The sequence below is a fragment of the Oratosquilla oratoria genome, chromosome 29 (assembly GCF_046742065.1).
Source record: "Oratosquilla oratoria isolate Oo_2021 chromosome 29, ASM4674206v1, whole genome shotgun sequence".
In the NCBI taxonomy this organism is placed as follows: Eukaryota; Metazoa; Arthropoda; class Malacostraca; order Stomatopoda; family Squillidae; genus Oratosquilla; species Oratosquilla oratoria.
This window is the reverse complement of record NC_134805.1, coordinates 14,893,401-14,911,407: the sequence shown is the minus strand read 5'-3', so window position 1 is coordinate 14,911,407 and position 18,007 is coordinate 14,893,401. Positions and strand designations below refer to the sequence as shown.

The window sequence follows — 18,007 nt, the reverse complement described above, 5'->3', positions numbered from 1 at the left end:
TAGTGCCATGGGTGCAGTTGCTCCCACACATAGTTTTCCCTTTGTGTTCATCCACATGTCATCCACCATATCATTACTTCCAGATATTTACTTGTTTCCCTTATTCTGTAATGCACCTCTATCTTTATTCCTGCATTCCTTGTTACATGTGACTGAAAACATTTTCTCCAGCTTCCCACTGTTTAAACTTGCCTGTAACCCATCATCCCCATCACCCTTTGTACATCTCATTACCTTACTTCAAACCCACATTTACTTTCAGTTTTCTCCTCCCACATACCCTCCCAAATTCTGCTACAGTAAGTTCTCATTATATGGTACATATGCGTTCCTGAAAACCTTACCGCAAATTTAAATTACCAAATACCGTAACTGTGAATTTACCAGATAAAGAATTACCATATAAGGAGGACTCACTGTACAACCAATTTAAAATGACAATTGCTGACAAAGTGGTCAGAGTAGACACTGTGAGGATGAAACCTTTATCAAAAGTATGACATTTTGCTCACAGTGCAGAGCATGAGTGACTGTTACACAGTTTTGCACAAGAGCCCTCAAACATACATGAGGGCACTAGTAAAGGGTAAGATAGCAAGATGGAGATCGAAGTTCTACCAATAATGTTTCTTGTCAATGACATGATGGCAGATACAAGCTATGCTAACATGTTTGCTGATGATGCAAAAATCATGAGAAGAATGAAGAAGGAGGAGGACTATAGGCTTTTTTGTGTGTGTGTGATGAATTTCAATACCAAAAAAGTCAAAGTACTGGAAATGGACAAGTGCTGGAAAAAACATTCTTAAACTATTCCTTGGGAGGTGAACCCATTACTAAAGCAATAGAGAAGAAAGGTTTTGGAGTATTGATGAAAGACAATTTGTCACCTGACAGACATGATTAGCAGGATTGTGGGAGAGATATATGTACTGCTGCAAAAGATTAAAGCGGCTTTTCAGTATATGGATGAGTGGGAAAACTCATTGAAATCCTAATCCATCCTAGACAATGTCAGTGGTATGGTCCCCCACACAGAGTGAAGGCTAGGAGCAAGATCAAGAGAATACAAAGGGCAGCAACAAAACTGGCAGATAAACCATATGAGGGAAGACTAGAAGCACCTTGAAAACTTGAAGAGAAAGAGGTGATATGAATACAGTATTCAGGTCACTGACAGATTTTTTGATAAAGGTCATAATAGATTAAGACTACATGTATAAAGGATGTGAAAAATACATTTTTCTTAAGAGATGCATAAATATGTGGAATAGCTTAGAAGGTGACATTGCCCAAGCTGCAACAATATATGTATTCATATCTAAATATGATAATTGGAAATCAAAGATATAGACTAAGTTGGAACTGTACAGATATATGGGAAGATTTATTAGTACGAGTATACTACTTGTACTAATAAATCTTCCATAACCCATCCTTAGCACCTCACACTTCCTTCCAGACATATATGTTAACACAGATCATTAAACACACTGCTTTTATGACCAAAGAGGTTCATACAAAGTAAAATGTCCTTAGACATAAATCTGGAAGAGGAGATATTCCCAAGACAGGAATCATAGTATTAAATATATGCTAAGGTCACCACCTAAAATACCAATGCAAAATTGGCATGGAAACCGACACCATGTACCCAAGGTGTATGCACCACACAGAAGACACAGAACATGTTACCTTACACTGCCTCACATTCATGCCATATAGACAATGATAGAGTTTTTCCACTAAGGTGGCTGTGGGTGGATATTTCAAGACCACGAGTCACTACAAAAAGAGACTGAGATTATGTGTTGATCAATTAGAAGGGTAAAAGGGGCATTGGGAAAGGGGGGAATGTCTGATGAAGAAGGACGGGAGAAGACAGAAGATAGGAATGAGTAGAGAGTGGATGTGTATGGATGATGCTGTGATGCATGAAAGGGAGTGGGTGGGGGATAGAAAAAAAAAAATAATTTGATGCAGCCCAGAGCGAATCCTCCCCATCTTCTCTTTTTCTGCATGAGGGGACAGAGAGGGGCGGTCGCTGATTTAATGAAGCAGCCTTGCTGTGGATGTGTTGTGTCATGTGACACTGTTTCTGACCCAAAGCAGTGGGCGAGATGCAGTGATGACCAGTTATCCAGGAGGAGCCAAGATAAAAGGGAGGAAGTGGGGTGAATGGGAGTGTGTGGGGATGGAATGGGTGGAAGTGGACTTTATGCCTTTGTTTTTTTTTTGGCTACCCCCCTTGTTAGGGGGAGCCTTTGGTATATGTATGTAGACGACCCCTTTAATTATATGTGTGTGTGTGTATATATATATATATATATATATATATATATATATATATATATATATATATACCCAAGTAATATTCAGTCTTAGTTTAAAGCTATCCCCCTAATTTGTGGCCCAAAAATCCAGAATTTTTCACATTTCTCCAACAAAAGTTGATCCTAGATTTTTATGTCTGTCTTAACATATGTCCAGCCAAGCATATCATTACAAGTATAACTTGACCTACACTTTCTGGCAGCCAAAGTGTAGACACTTTTCTGTTAATAAATCCAGAGAAAGCAGGAAATACTAAAGAAAAGTTTTATTTACACAGACCTGGAAAGTATAGTCATACGTAAATCACCATTAATCTTTGTAATTTTTTTCTGTAATGATTTATGCATGAATTAGGTTTTTGCTAATTAAAATTTTGACCCAGATTAGACATGAATTTTGTTCCTGAAAAAGTAGTATCCACATAAAAGTTGACCTCTTAAAAAAATGGACTGAAAAAATTGACTAATATTTGGGTATATACAGTGTATGTATGTGTATTTACCTAGTTGTATTTTACGGGAAGGGGAGCTATGCTTGTGGTGTCCCGTCTTCACATCTCATTTTATCTAAACTATTTTTAAATTCATGTATTGTTTTTGCACACACCACTTTCTCATCTAACTTGTGTGTGTGTGTGTATGTATATATGTGTATATATATATATATATATATATATATATATATATATATATATATTGTTAGGCTGGTAGTCTTGCCCCATGTTGGGCAGCCAAATGAAAGACTGGTTTGAAGGCAAACTCTGATGGAGAGAATTTATTTATTTAGAAATGAATGTTGGGTGCCAATAATGATAGCTCGCTCCAAGTGTGAGAAAAAAGGGGAGATAGCGAGGGGTGTGGTGACTGTGTTTCAGGCTGTGTCCCACCTTGGTTTGCTTGTGGAGAAGGTGGGGGAGGTAAGAAAGCAACAGAGACCACAAGCCAGGCTCATAGTGTGATGCTCCGAGGTGATCTGAATCTTTGGTGTTTGTCTGGTCTTTATATGCATAGGTCAGGTCATGACTCATGCACTAATTGGTGTGAGGTCAAACTTGATGCCTGGGAAGTCAGACACAAAATATTCTTATGCTGCTGAGTCACCAAGTATGGGCGTGCATTCCTCAGTGAATCCATTGTGCATCATCACGTGGCTGGCCAGGGTGCAAGTTAGTCATCACTGGGATTGATGCTGGTACTGCATTTGAGTTCCTCATGGAGGCTTTGTTCCATCCATGGACCTCAAGGAAGTTTTGGTTGTTCTGACACAGCTAGGTGATGCAAGTGTGCCCCCATGGGTCAGCAAGATCGTGGGACAGGCCAATAGAGGAGATGAGGAAGGGAGGAGAGATGAGGACTGAAGAGTGAGAACTAGAAGTGAGGGCAAGTTCCTAACATATGTGTGTATATATATACACACACACTTATGTGTGTAATTTTTTTTCTCTCTCTCTCTCTCTCTCTATTAGAATGATGTGAACTGGAACAAAGATTAAATTTTCTGACATTTAAGAGTTAAGTTTAGTTTAATTTGTCTTTTCAGACATGTAAGTACATCTCATCAAGGGTGATTTGTGTGGCTATGAACATGAATGAACCCTGGCAATTAGAGCGGTGGCACATTAGAGTTGCCCTGCGGAAGTCGGGGATTATAGTTCCAGAAGATGCAATCACTATCCCCAATAAGCCCATAGTTGGACCAGATCTTACACTTCAGGGAAAAGAATTCTTTGTTACAATCAAGGTAAAGACATGGTTATTTTGTGTAGTTGTGATACTTTTTCTTTCTAATGTTCTTGATCTGCTTTTAACTCTGTAGTGAGAAGGAGCAAGCACATGAAGAATGGTTGCAGAGAAGAAATGAGGAACATGTGAAAGGTATAGAGTAAGTAGGGTGGAAGCAAAATGCAGAGTGAGGGAGGCCAAGAGGAAAGTGAATGTGAGATTGGGTAGGTGTTTGATAGATAATTTCAGAAAGACTAAAAAAATGGAAGGAACTGAAAAGTGTAAGGGAAGGCAAATCAGGCAGAGAGGAGAGAATAAAGGGTGTAAATGGATAGATGGTAATGAAAGTGGAGGCAGTGAGTGGAAGATGGGTTGAGCATTTTAAGGGGAACCTCCACCCCCAGATTTAAGAAAAATTCGAAAAAACAACAACAAAAAATTGTTTTATTGCATAAATACATAGTAGGGATCTTGCTCTAGATGCTGGTAAAGTGTTTTTATCGTACCGCCATTTTTAAAGGGTTTAAAGGGCCTACCCTCCCTCCCCCCGGCAGCCACATGCTGCACACGACCATTGTTTACATACATTTTGACCATATTTTACTCTATTTTTTTTTTGCGTTTGATGTACTTATAAAGTTTTCTCTTACGTCCGGCATGCACGTGAGTATGTGGTGTGAGGAAGTTCAGCCTACACGACTGGCAGTGGCCTGATAGCCTTACAAAGTAAAGGACATGTACACACTAGCTTGCCGCGTTCACTAATTTGCCGTGTGAAATTCGCATCTATTTTTCAGTGAAGAGAAATTAGAAGATATTAGCCATGCCTAAGCTATCCAAACAAAAGGCACACTTGCAGAAGATAAGAACGTCTACATTAGCAACTCAAGGGGAGAAAAAAAGCACCCCAGCATCAACTTTGTTATCACCACCTCCACCACCACCACTAGTACTCCCTCCAGCAGCTCTCTCCCTGCCATCTACATCCACATCCTCAGCACCTAATCCTCTGTCCCCTACACCTATATCAGACACGTTGTCTCTACGCAAACAACTGTTTGCTAACAAGTGGCTACAAGGATGCCTCCTTGTTGTAACACCTTGGGTTTAGAGTCTCAAACCTCACAGTGATGTCCCTGATGCAGCAAGAGTCTGTTCCAACACCAGAAAGGAAACCCAAGAAAAGAAAGAGAGCTGAATCCCAACAATCAGACTACCTTGCTGGGTCATTCTAGACCAAGAACTCAAATTTTGCGACAAAGAATAAGGAGGCGCCTTATGAGGCCCTCACTTTGAGTGAATAATATCCTACACTGTAGGAGGGTACAAAGTGCCTGAGTTACTTGAAAGATGCAAAATCATCATGAAAATACAATGGAACCTGTTTTCAATGTTTCTTAGGAGGTCCAATGTAAAATTTAGTCAAACTAAAGAAAAAAACAACTTTAACACTCGTTTCTGAAAAATGTAAGTTTTTGATACCCAAAGTCTATCTCCTCCCTCAATTTTCAACCAATTTTTGCATATGAGGTCTCTATTGATAGCTAGATAAATGATAAAAAATTAAATAAAGTTTTTTTTGCATATGTTAAATAGAAATTTTTTAATAACGTGTCAGTCAAAATTTTGCGGGTTTTTTCGATAATTATTTTTATATTTTTTTCCTCAGCGTTAAACAAAGATATTAAAAAAACTTTCTATTTTGTTTTTCTATATATGTAGAAGATTCTTTTGCTATAAAATGAAAGACATTGAATAAAAATTGTAAGAGGAGATAGGATTTGAAAGAAGCCCAAAAATATGGTATTTTTTACTTTAAAAAAACAAAACAAAAAAAACTACTGGTCAGATCTGAATAAAACTCAAGCTGTGAAGGTTTCCTCAGACCTAGATATCACACAGAAAAAATCAGCAAGATCCTTCAGAAAAATATTTTTTGGGTGGGGGCTCCCCTTTAAGGGGGTACGCGACACCTGGGGGGGTGAATTTGGTCAAGATATGGCATTTTTCAAAACTGTGTTCAAAATGTTCGTATACCACTTAGAAATAAATCCCGACAAATAATTTTCCAGCCGCGCGCAATTTAAAGGTCCTGGGTGAGGTTTAAAAGGACAGATTTAAAGGCGCAACCCACACTAGAGGGAGGCGTGCCACTTAGGACCTTCAGGCGCAGCGAATAACGTTGAAATTTGATTGAATTTACACTCGCCCAGTGTATCAACGGCCAATACGATTGTGGAGGGGAAGGAAGGAAGGTGGAGGGAGAATATTTCGCCAACTTTGTGCGAAACTAAGCGTTAGTTCCCGGCTAGCTCTGAAAAGGGAAGTTCGCATGTTTCATGAGCTCTCATTGCAATCTATTACTTTAGCTAGTACATATTACTCTTTAGTACAGTCATCATGGGTAGCAAAAAGAACAAAAGAACATCACAATGACAAAAAACAGCAGTTAAAGATGGCAAGCAGTCAAAGACGACTAAAGATCTCACCACCTCTCACTCCACCACCGCCCTCACCTGCACCTCTGTGACGGTGACAGAGGTAAAGGACAACATTAGACTAAACAATTCAAAGAGGAAGATTAAATCCAAAGAAGAAAGCAAGAGGAAAAAGATCAAGGCTATACAGGAAGAAGAAAGAAGAAGGGACATCATATGATGCTGGAGGGGGTGCCCTACCAACATAGATTGGCGAGGGGAATCTGATGAGGATGAGTAGTCATGGTGAATTGGCTGGTGAAACTGTGTATCTAAGGAAGGAAATTGTACCAGTGGATTGGAGGAGTGCATATTTCCAATAATTTCTTGCATTGAGTTTCACTACTGTGCAGCTCCACACCAACTGGTAATGGTCCTCAGGCCATCCCATAAATCTCTGGGAAGAAACCACTGATTGATGGCTTCATTGTATAAGTGTGGGACTGTTTCTATGTTACCAGCTGAAAGTGATAGGAGAAAGACCCATCACCAGTTTAACTTCCTATCACATAACTTCCCAAACTGTATCACTAACTGCCTCAGACCCTCCTCTGGCCCAGCCACAAATGCATTGTCATCAGCAAACAACAACTGGTTCAGTTCCAATTTCCATCATCTCTCTCAAGCTGTCTTCAATCCTCTGCCGATGATGCTTGTATCCACCTCCCATACCACCCCATCCATCTACACATTGAAGAGCTATGGTAACATAACACAACCCTGGTACAGCCCCACCTTCACTGCAAACCACTCACTGTCACCATTCCCAACTCTAGCACAAGCTCTACCACTCGTGTAAAAGCTATTGACTGTCCTTAACTTTCCCCCTACCCCATATATCTGTACTACCTCTCACAATACCTTCCTATATACCCTGTCACAACCTTTTTCTAAATCCACAAAGGCCAAAAAAAATCCTTACCTTTTCCCAAAAACTTATTACAAATCTGCCTTACCACAAAAATTTGATCCATGCATCCACCTAAAACCACACTATTTGTCACCCTCTGTTCCTTTTGTAATCCTCTCAATTAACCCCTTCCATATGGTGCCGTATACGTAGGCGACACGAGGAGCAAGTGGATATGCGAGGCTGCCATATCGGTGTCTTGATTATATTTATTGTAGTTGCCCTTGCGTAATGACATACTCTCTAAACTGTCATCACATTTTCTATGGTTATCAAAATTCACGGGTGAAAGAGAGAACGATCGATATAAGCGGTGACTATATTTTATGATGTGAGTATTATTACGACACATCGTACGTCTGGTAGATAATGTTGCCCGCGAGATTTTGGCCCGGAGTGAAGAGGTTAACACCTTCCATGTGCCTTTCTAGTTCCACTCAACAAACTGATATCTCTAAAAGTACTACATTCACATTTATCCCTTTTTCCTTTGTAAAGTGGAACTATACACCTCCAGTCCTTTGGTACACTCCCCTCCCTGAGGCACACATTAAACAACCTCATCACCCTATCCAATATAACCATTCCTCCCATTGTCAGACACTTCATATGATACCCATCTAACCCAGGTGCCTTCCCAGCTCTCATAATTTTCACTGCTCTTTGTACATCATCTTTTCCAGTATCCCTGTCATTTTCCTCCCCCATCAATCATTTTATAGCTTCTCCCACTGAAATACAGATGAAGTTGGTAAAGAGAGATTTTTGGCCCAGTCTAAAGATCATGTGTCAGTTACTCAGGGCTGTACCTCCAAAAGGAAGTGAGAAATTTATGGGATTTGAAGATGAGCAACAGGGAGAAGACGACTGATGTCCTTCTTGTAGAACCACTTTATGCAAGTACCTGTATTTGGTCCCTGCACTATACAAAGGAAAAGGGGACAAGTATAAATGTTTTAAAGGGATCAATTGTTAATTGTAGTCAGTAAGGTGTGTGGGAGGGCATTGAGAGATCTGTTGCTCCAGGTCTCTCCTGCAAGAGACCTATAGCTCCCAGATAATCAGCAGTAGCTACCAGGTTGGCCTATAGGTCAATCAGGGAAGAAATGCTGTGCTGTTGTCTAGGGATCATTAATGTGGGACATTGTAGAATGAGATATGTGTCATCTGTGTGGTGGTTGCATCTAGGGCAGTTTGATTTTATGGTCAGGCCTATTATTTGTTGATACTGTTTTAATGCTGGATTATATCCTGAATGCATGTTAGTGTAGTTCTTACTTCTCTTTAGAGGGATTTTTCTGTGAGGCTGATGTCTGGAGTCACATTAGGTTTATTTCCCTCCATTCCAAAGTTTACATTGTTAACCTCTTCAATATGAATCAAATTCTTGCAGGCAGCATTAGCTCCCAGATGTACGATGATGCATCACAATACTTGCATTATAGAATATAAAGTTACAGCTGTATTACTTATTCTCTTACACTCAGAATGTTAATAACCACAGAAAATATGATCAGGCCAGTTCACATAATATGAGGGTCACTCAGCTACAAATACATAATAAATATAATCAAGACACTGACATCAGCATCCTCATGTACCCACTCGCTCCTCACAACACCTACATATGCATCATTGTATTGAAGGGGTTAAAGTTGAAATGGATTAAGAAAGGGAATTAAAACTACTGTAATGTGATATATGAAGGAGTGTCGCAGGTAGAAATGAAACTGTTGTTGAACTGTGTCAGAGCAGTATTTACGAATAGATAATCATTTACAGATCAACAACAAAGAAGAAGCATCAGTGCGATGTAGAATCCACCACATGACGAACAACTTACAAGAGAGGATACCATGGGAGGAGTACCACTGGCTGAAACCTGCAGAGCCTATCTTTCCTGAGCAAGCACCAGTACTCAAGGAACTTTTTATTCTAAACAAAATGGCGGTGGAAAGATTGCAAGAAAGTGAACACTGAATCTATTTCTATCATACTGGGCAGAAGCAGAACCACCACAGCACTTATATTGAATAAAAGATTAACAGGACATTGTCTCCTTGACAAGTTTTGTCATGAGGATAAAGAATAGACAAATTTATAAGGAGTGCTTTGATTATCTGTTATGTTCTGTGTCATTTGTACATATTGTTAGAATGTTACTCTAAGAAATAAAGTTTTATGAACAAAGGCACTTTCATATACATATTCCAAAAGGCCCTTTGCCCCATATAAAGGTGGGGTGGCTAAGTCAAAGAATACACCCATCCATCACCCATCCAAAACCCATTTAATGTTCCTTCCATTTCAGTTCTTTGTGGATGAAAAGCCATCCTTGTCCCCTACCCAACTGCTTGGGTCAGAGGATACAGCAAGACACAGCACCTCCATGGCAGGGCCTGACAGCTAAAGCTGGTTTATTCCCAGTTTCACATCACATGGAGATCCTTTTTGATACCAGCCACACAATGTGCTTTAATGTCCAGAAATGAATCTCCATATGTTGAATATTGCTGACCCATGTTTTAACATACTGGTTTACCATTCCTAGATCTCCAGCTCTTTCTGTTCTACTGCAGCAAGGAGATGATGCTGCTACCATGTTCCCATGTATGTCATGAATGACAGTCAAAAGGGATGGAGTGAAAGGGCTCGAAATTCCCTTCTCGGTAGTTCTTTTCATTGGACCCAAAGCAAAAGAAGGTCTGGGAGCATAGATGGTGTGTGGAACAAGGAGGGCAGGAGGAAAAAGAAGGAAGGGTAGTGAGTGGTAGAAGAGAAGAAGCAGGCATTCATAGATTGGCTGCAAATTAGGACGAGGGAATCGTATGAGAGGTACAAAGTAAAGAAGGGAAGCTAAGCATAAGATAAAGGAACCAAAGAGGAGAGCAGATGTGAAATGGGCTAAGAGTATGACAGAAAATTTTGAAAGCAATAAAAAGATGTTTTGGAAGGAAATTAAAAGAGGAAGAGGAGGCGAATCAAGTAGAGAAGAAAAGGTAAAAGGTACAGATGGAGAGATGATAATGGAAGAGAAGGCAGTGAGAAGGTGGGCAGAGTATTTTAGGGAGTTGCTAAATGTGAAGGAGGATAGGGAGGGAAAGGTAGTTGCAGTGGGAAGCGTTAAGAAAATGAGAATGATGAGTAAGGAAAATGGAGGAGAAATAGGGAAGGATGAAGTGAAAGCAGCTGTTAAGATGATGAGAGCAGGTAAGGCACCTGGTCTGGATGGATACCATGCAGAATGTCTGAAGAAAGGAGGTACAGTGATGGTGGACTGGCTGGTGAGGTTATTTAATGTTTGAGAGAGGGTAGAGTGCCGGAGGACTGGAGGAGTGCCTGTATAGTTCCGCTTTACAAGGGAAAGGGGGACAAGTGTGAGTGTAGTAGTTTCAGAGGGATCAGCTTGTTGAGTGTAGTTGGGAAGGCTTATGGGAGGATCTTGATTGAGAGGATTAGGAGAGGAACAGAGGGAGTAATTGGTGAGGAACAGTGTGGGTTTAGGACAGGTAGGGGTTGTGTAGATCAGATCTTTTTGGTAAGACAGGTATGTGAGAAAGCTATAGGAAAAGGTAAGGATGTTTTTTGGGCTTTTATGGATCTGGAAAAGGCTTATGACAGGGTAGACAGGAAGGCACTGTGGGAGGTACTGCAGATATATGGGATAGGAGGAAAGCTGTTGAGAGCGGTCAAGAGTTTTTACGAGAGTAGAAGTGCTTGTGTTAGGATTAGAAATGGAGAGAGAATGGTTTGAGGTAAAGGTGGGACTTCGTCAGGGATGTGTTATGTCGCCCTGGTTGTTCAATCTTTACATGGATGGGGTGGTGCGAGAGGTGAATGCAAGGGTAGTGGGTCAGGGATTGGAGATGATTAAAGAAAATGGAGAAAAGTGGGAGGTGAGCCAGTTGTTGTTCGCTGACGACACTGCTTGTAGCAGGATCAAAGGAAGGATTGAGGAAGTTAGTGACAGAGTTTGAGAAGGTGTGTGAAAGAAGGAAGCTGAAGGTAAATGTGGGTAAAAGTAAGGTGATGAGATGTACAAGGGGAGAGAGTGACAGTAGGCTGGAGGTGAGCATTAAGGGTGAAAGACTGGAGGAAGTGGATAGATTTAGATACTTGGGTGCGAATGTGGCAGGAAAGGGAGGAGTCGGGGTGGAGGTAGAATGTAGATTGAGAGAAGCGAGTAAATGCCTTGGTGGATTGAAAAGTGTAATGAGAAATAGACATCTGGGAATGGATGCTAAGAGGAGGTTATATGAAGGAGTGATTGTGCCAACAGCAATGTACGGGGCAGAAACATGGAACATGAGAGAGGAAGAGAGATGGAGTTTGTGTTTGAGATGAAATGTCCGAGAAGTATGATAGGGGTTACTAGGCTAGATAGAGTGAGAAATGAGGTGAGGAGGAGAACAGAGGTGGAAAGGGAACTGGGAGATAGAGTTGATGAAAGGGTATTAGGATGGTTTGGACACATGGAAAGAATGAGTGAAGAAAGATTAGTAAGTGTGGAAGGAGTGAATGTGAGGGGGCATCCAAGGATGAGATGGATGGATGGGGTGAAAGGGGCATTACAAAAGAGAGGAAGGACGGGAGAGGACAGAAGATAGTGGTGAATGGAGAGGGGTTGTGTATAGATGAGGCTGTGATGCATGAGGGGGAGTGGGTGGGGGGTGGGGAGGTATGTATGAAAAAAAAAAAAAAATTGATGCAGCCTGAAGGGATTTCTCACTGTCTTCTCCTTTTCTGCATGAGGGGTCGCCGAATTTATGAAGCGGCCTTGCTGTGTCTTACGACACTGCTTCTGAGCCAGGGCAGTGGACAGGATGCGGGGATGACCTGTCATCCAGGAGGTGCCAAGATGGGAAGGAGGGTGGAGGGGAGTGGAATGTGTAGGAAATGGAATGGGTGGGAGTGGTTTCTATGCCTTTTCCTTTTTGGCTACCCCCCATGTAGGGGGAAGGAGCCTTTGGTATATGTATGTATGTAATTGTAGTGTACAGGAAAGGAGCACTGTTCATGGGGCTCTGTCTCTTATTCTCCAGTTTATCATGCTTAGCTTCAAATTCAAGTGTGTTTCCAACTTGGGCTATAGTTGTGGAATGAGTGAGTTAAACAGGAGATCTGTAGTATGTTTGTGAGGAGAAGGATGATTTATTAGCATTGAAACAAGACTGAAAGTGAAATGAGAAATGGTGTGATAGGTGGGCTTTGTGAGTGAAGAAAGAGAGAATGGCTCTGTTGGAAGAAGAAATGCATGTATGGAAGAAAGTGTCATTGAGGATAATATGGATAAAAATGAGATTAGGTTGAGAGTTGTGTCTCTTTGAGAGTGTGTGTGGTCTCGTAGTGAGGAAAGTGTGGAGGAAAGGAGTTTTGAATAATTTAAAGGATTGGAGAGTTTGGAAGGAATGTGTATGTGGCATTGGGAGATTTGAACACTATAGTAAAAGTTGAAAAATCCAGATATTGAAAAAGCTATTGACAAGATCTGTCTGTTTTAGATTTCAAGGGTAAGCAAAGGAAGGAATACAGGAGATACCAGCAGTAACAGACCTATTGGTCCTTATGGGGTTACTTGCATATTGCAAGGGGACATGAACAGTGGTAGCAGTTAAGAACCACTGACTTAAATTAAGTGTATGAGCTCATGATGCCAAGAAACAAGTTAGATTTGTGTTGGACTCCATTAATTATCTAGGTATCTGTTAATAGCGTCAATTGTATTTGAACTCTTGTCCCAAACATTTACAATGCAGTTAAAGAAAAGAAAAAAAAAAATTATTCATTGGTGTTTGACTTCTTATTGACTATTTTTTAACTATTGTTTCTTGTGATATTACTCTGGTCCACAATAAAATAATCATCTGTACATATGTAGTGTCATGTTTCACATGTTTTACACTTAACACTCAATTTCTCTATGTCACAGAATTTACCTAGCCCTTTCCATATGTTTCTCTGTGTATGTTAGGCTGGACTGTAGGCCCTGGGAAAAGAGTACAAAATTCCTGAGGTCACCAGAAGTTCCTTGGATCGAATTACAAGCATCCAAACAGACTAGGGCAAGTTGGTGTTACCAAAATTTTGTTGTTGTTATTATTATTATTATTATTATTACCATTCCTTTACTTTTTAATTTAGGAATGTCCCCTGTGGGGCTACAAGGAGAAGGATGCCTAGTCCCACTCCCCGCCCCTTTCTTCTTGCCTCTTATGATCCAAGTGGAAATACTTGCTGGAGGTATTCTTTTCCCCCACCACAGGGAAGAGGGGAATGTCTGTTGAGGAAGGACAGGAGAGAACAGAAGACAGGGGTGAGTGGAGGATGGTTGTATATGGATGATGTGATGCATGAGGTGGAATGGGTGGGGGGATGGGGGGTGAGGTAGTATGTGTGAGCAAAATTTGATGCAGCCCGAAGGGATTTCTCCCTGTCTTCTCCTTTTGTGCATGGGGGGATGGAGAGGTGGGTCGCCGATTTAATGAAGCGGCCTTGCTGTGGATGTGCTGTGTCTTGAGGTAGGGTGGAGGGGTGTGGAGTGTATTCAGGGATGGAATGGGTGGGAATGATTTTATGCCTTTTCCTTTTTGGCTACCTCCCTTGTAAGGGGGAAAAAGCCTTGGTATATGTATGTATGTATGTATTACTATTTCATCTGGGGAAAGAGTATCACAGAAAATTTTGAAAGTAATAAAAAGATGTTTTGGAAGGAAGTTAAAAGAGGAAGAGGAAGCGAATCAAGTAGAGAAGAAAAGGTAAAAGGTGCAGATGGAGAGATGAAAATGGAAGAGAAGGCAGTGAGAGGAAGGTGGGCAGAGTATTTTAGGGAGTTGCTGAATGTGAAGGAGGATAGGGAGGGAAAGGTAGTTGCAGTGGGAAGCGCTAAGAAAATGAGAGTGATGAGTGAGGAAAATGGAGGAGAAATAGGGTGTGGTAATTGTTGTTATGGGAATTGCATTGTTTACCTTGAGCTACGGCAATTTCTCGAAAGCTTGTTTAGTTTCGAATTGGGAACCTTTCCTGTAAATTCGTACCACACTATCGTAATTTTAATTAATATATTATTAAACTCCCCTCCCTCTTTATTATTTTTTAAGCCCATGTTGTAATTTTGATTAACAAATCGGGAACTTTGAGAACTTACTTAAAGTATTAGTTGTCCCGTGGCTTCGAAGCTGTTTTATGAGCTTGTAAGAATTCCAGCCGAATGAGACTACGTTTAGTGAACTGAACGTCAGACAAGCTTCATCTCTGGTACCAGAAGCAACTAATAAACCACGGCAAGGGAATTCTACAATTAGATCGAAGCCTCAAGAATACACTTTCAGGTCCGACGATTGTTAGAGAACTCAACCAGGTAAGTTCTCTAACATTCTCAGTTTGAATTCACTTAATTACAACACCATAGGTCTTCTCTAACAATCTGAATTCTCGGATTTAGTTTATTAGCTCGGAATTTGAGAATTTACGTAAATATTTAAATTTAACTTTAGTAGTCTATTTCAACATTAAATTATTACCCCTTTGTGTTGTAAGCCGTTATGTAAATGCATATTAAGGTTACGATAGTGTGTGGTTACGAAGTCCGGTTTTCTATTCTTTATACCGAGTTTGTTCGGTTTTATTAATTTCCTCGTTTGAGGACCTTATTAACTTTCGGGAAATTTTTTACCGGCTTTTGTACCTTGTCTTTCTCGTGAACATTCGGAAATTTTCGAGTAGTTCTCTATTCTTGGTGGCCTCTATTGTTATATTGTCGTGGTTTCTTTGATTTGTTGCCTTTATCCATTTTAAGCTCGTATTTAAATCAAAATTATTTTTACTTAAATTCTATCTTCGTTGTGCTTAGTCTATAAGACGGTTTGCGGCACGACTATTTTGCTCATGTATTTGTGACGAATTGTTTGGGTTGGCGTCGTTATGGCTAGCCACGATAAGACATTGTCCGATTCGGAAGTTTTGCAAAAACTCCGAAGACAGAGAGCTCATAAAAGGGGGCTTATCTCTAAGGACTTTAAAGCGCTTAATGCACAATCTGACTCTTTATATCGATTTCTGTCCTTGATGGTATGTTAATTCAGATTGAGAATCTCCTCTCAAAAATACAAGATTTTGACGAGGAAATTCACGAATTGCTCCCCAAAGAAGAAAAGGACGAGGATATGGAGAAATCCAGAGCTTACCGCCTGTCCATTCTTCTTGAATTGTCTCCTTATAAGGAACGGAGACAAGAGTTAAGGGGAGTTCTTGAATCTAAAATAGGTGAAAAACTAAACAAATCCACTGATAATTCTGTAAAACTTCCTCTTCCTCCTATTGTTCTTCAACATTTCGAGAACAATTCCAGCAATCCTTTTGCTTATTTAAACTTTAATAAGGGTTTTCTGAATGCCTTAACTGGTATCCTCAATCTGACTAATAGTCAGAAGTTAATTTATTTGAAGGGATACCTCAGAGGGGAGGCTTTCCATTTAGTAGAGAATTTACCAGTGGATGATTCAAGTTTTGACTCTGCTTTCCTTGTTCTTGATGAGTTGTATTTCAACAAGGAGGAAATTCTTGATAAGGTTTTGATTTCCATTATTAATGCACTGGAGGTCTCACTCTTGAGAGACCTTGAAAGTTACATTAGGTCAGTAGATTCCAAGCTACAAGACCTTAAGGGAATTGGGGTAGATTTCACTAGGCCAGGAAGCAAGGGCCTCCTCTTAATAAGTAAATTAATCTTAATTAAATTGCCTAAATTTTTTCTAATTGAATTGTGATTAATTCTAATTAAACCAATTTTAATCAACTCAAGGAAGTTTACCAGTCAGTTTTGGTTAGACTTAAAATGGGATCAGATGATCTTGGTGTCAAACCTAAACGAAGTCTTACTACCAGCTCCCTTGGTTTCTAGGAAGTTTCTTTGAAAAAACCAGTTGATTCCAGTAAGGGAGTTGATGGCTCCTTTAAGGTCAATTCTAATCCCTTTAAGAAGTCTATTAGTAGATGTAAATTTTGCCCTGCTTCCGACCATGCTAATTCGAAGTGTACTTCATATAAATCCCTTGAGCACAGGAAAGCTAGAGCAGCTCAGTTAGGACTGTGCAATAGATGCCTAAATCATGGACATGGTTCTTTGGAATACCCTGGGTTAAAGGCTGCTTTGCCTTACAAATATTTTTTTTGTAACAAACCTGAGCACCATGGAGCCATGTGTCCTATGGCTTATAAAACACCACTTTCTGAAGGGAAAGTGTTTAATTTTCATAATTCAACAGATTCCATTGTTCCTTTGGTCTCCCTTCCTATTAGCAGAGGAAAGAGAACTCCCCAATGTCTCTTTTTGTTGGACACTGGAGCCCAGTTTTCTATCATTAATAAGGAATTTGTAGAGGACAAAGTTGGACCTTGTTTAAGTCCTCCTATGGACAAGTTAGTTTCTTCCTTTGATTTACCTCTAATGAATAAAAGAGGTTTTAACGATACTGCTAACTTAAAACTCCCTTCAGGGATGAATTTGTTTAGTTTGTTCTTTGCCATTGAAGGATTCAACTTGTCCTTACAAATTCCTTCCTTATCTTCTGTACTACTTAGTATGAATAATCACCAATTTTTTGTCTTGCCAAGTTTTCCAAAAGTGAAGGGAGACTAACTGAACGTTTTAGGGATCATTGGTAATGATATTCTTCAAAACTTCTCAAACTTTTCAATTGAAAGTGCCCCCTTGTATGGTAGCCCATCATGCAAGGTTATCAAACTTGCTGATGGTTACATTCCATACGGGACTGGGGCTCAATATATCCCTCCTGGTGAGAAGCCTTTCTACTTAAAGAGAATGATAAGGGGGATTCCTGAAATGCTCTCTAATGAAATCCAAGACGATAGTTTCAAATGCAAGGAGAGGCCTTTGAGGATAAAACCAGACTCTGACCTTGGAGTGGATTCTTTTAATTGCTTAGAGGAATATCATGGAGATTCAGTTGTTTTCTATAATTCTTCTTTCAAGACCAATGGAGTTTCTCTAAAGAAAACTGAAAAAGGCACTTCCCTTACTCAGTCTTATAAGACTGTTAAATATTTTCCTCCCAAAAGGTTAGGCAAAGAAAAGTTTCTTGTCAACTTCTGTTTAGAACCTGTAAGTTCTCAATTTGATCCTTTGCAGGAAGTCTTTATTAATTCTAATGTTGAGTATGGTCTTGACAATTTCTATTCTTTAGAGTCCATTGGTATTAAAGAGGAACAGACCCCGGATATTAATAATTTACACATTAATGAATTTAAACAGTCCATTTCCTTCAAGAATGGACATTACTATGTGAAGATCCCGTGGAAAAAGGATTTGGTGGATCTTGTTCCCTCTAACCTTAAAATATCTCTAGCTGTAGCTCAAAGGGTTTATGACAAACTTGAGCAAAAGGGGCTTAGAGAGGATTATGAAGTTGTGACGATTCGAAAAGTAAGCTTCGACGGCAAATGCACGCTCCTCACTACTCCAACGCATGATAGCGACTGACTGTATTTCCAAGAAATCTTTCAGAACGGCCCTGTCAAATGAAACCACGCCCACCCCACTACTACTT

At 40.1% G+C, this 18,007-nt stretch overlaps 1 protein-coding gene across 4 annotated transcripts in view; it reads left to right on the top strand.

Moving 5' to 3' along the window:
* Nucleotides 1-9,632, top strand: part of mRpL9 (mitochondrial ribosomal protein L9) — a 36,149-nt gene extending 26,517 nt beyond the window's left edge. For all 4 annotated transcript variants that reach the window (XM_076211776.1, XM_076211775.1, XM_076211774.1 and 1 more), the window contains 2 exons: nucleotides 3,874-4,074; nucleotides 9,225-9,632. In XM_076211776.1, the coding sequence (XP_076067891.1) occupies nucleotides 3,874-4,074; nucleotides 9,225-9,422 (399 nt within the window). In that variant the 3' untranslated portion in view covers nucleotides 9,423-9,632. The remainder of the gene's footprint in view (nucleotides 1-3,873; nucleotides 4,075-9,224) is intronic.
* The last annotated feature ends 8,375 nt before the right edge of the window (nucleotides 9,633-18,007 follow it).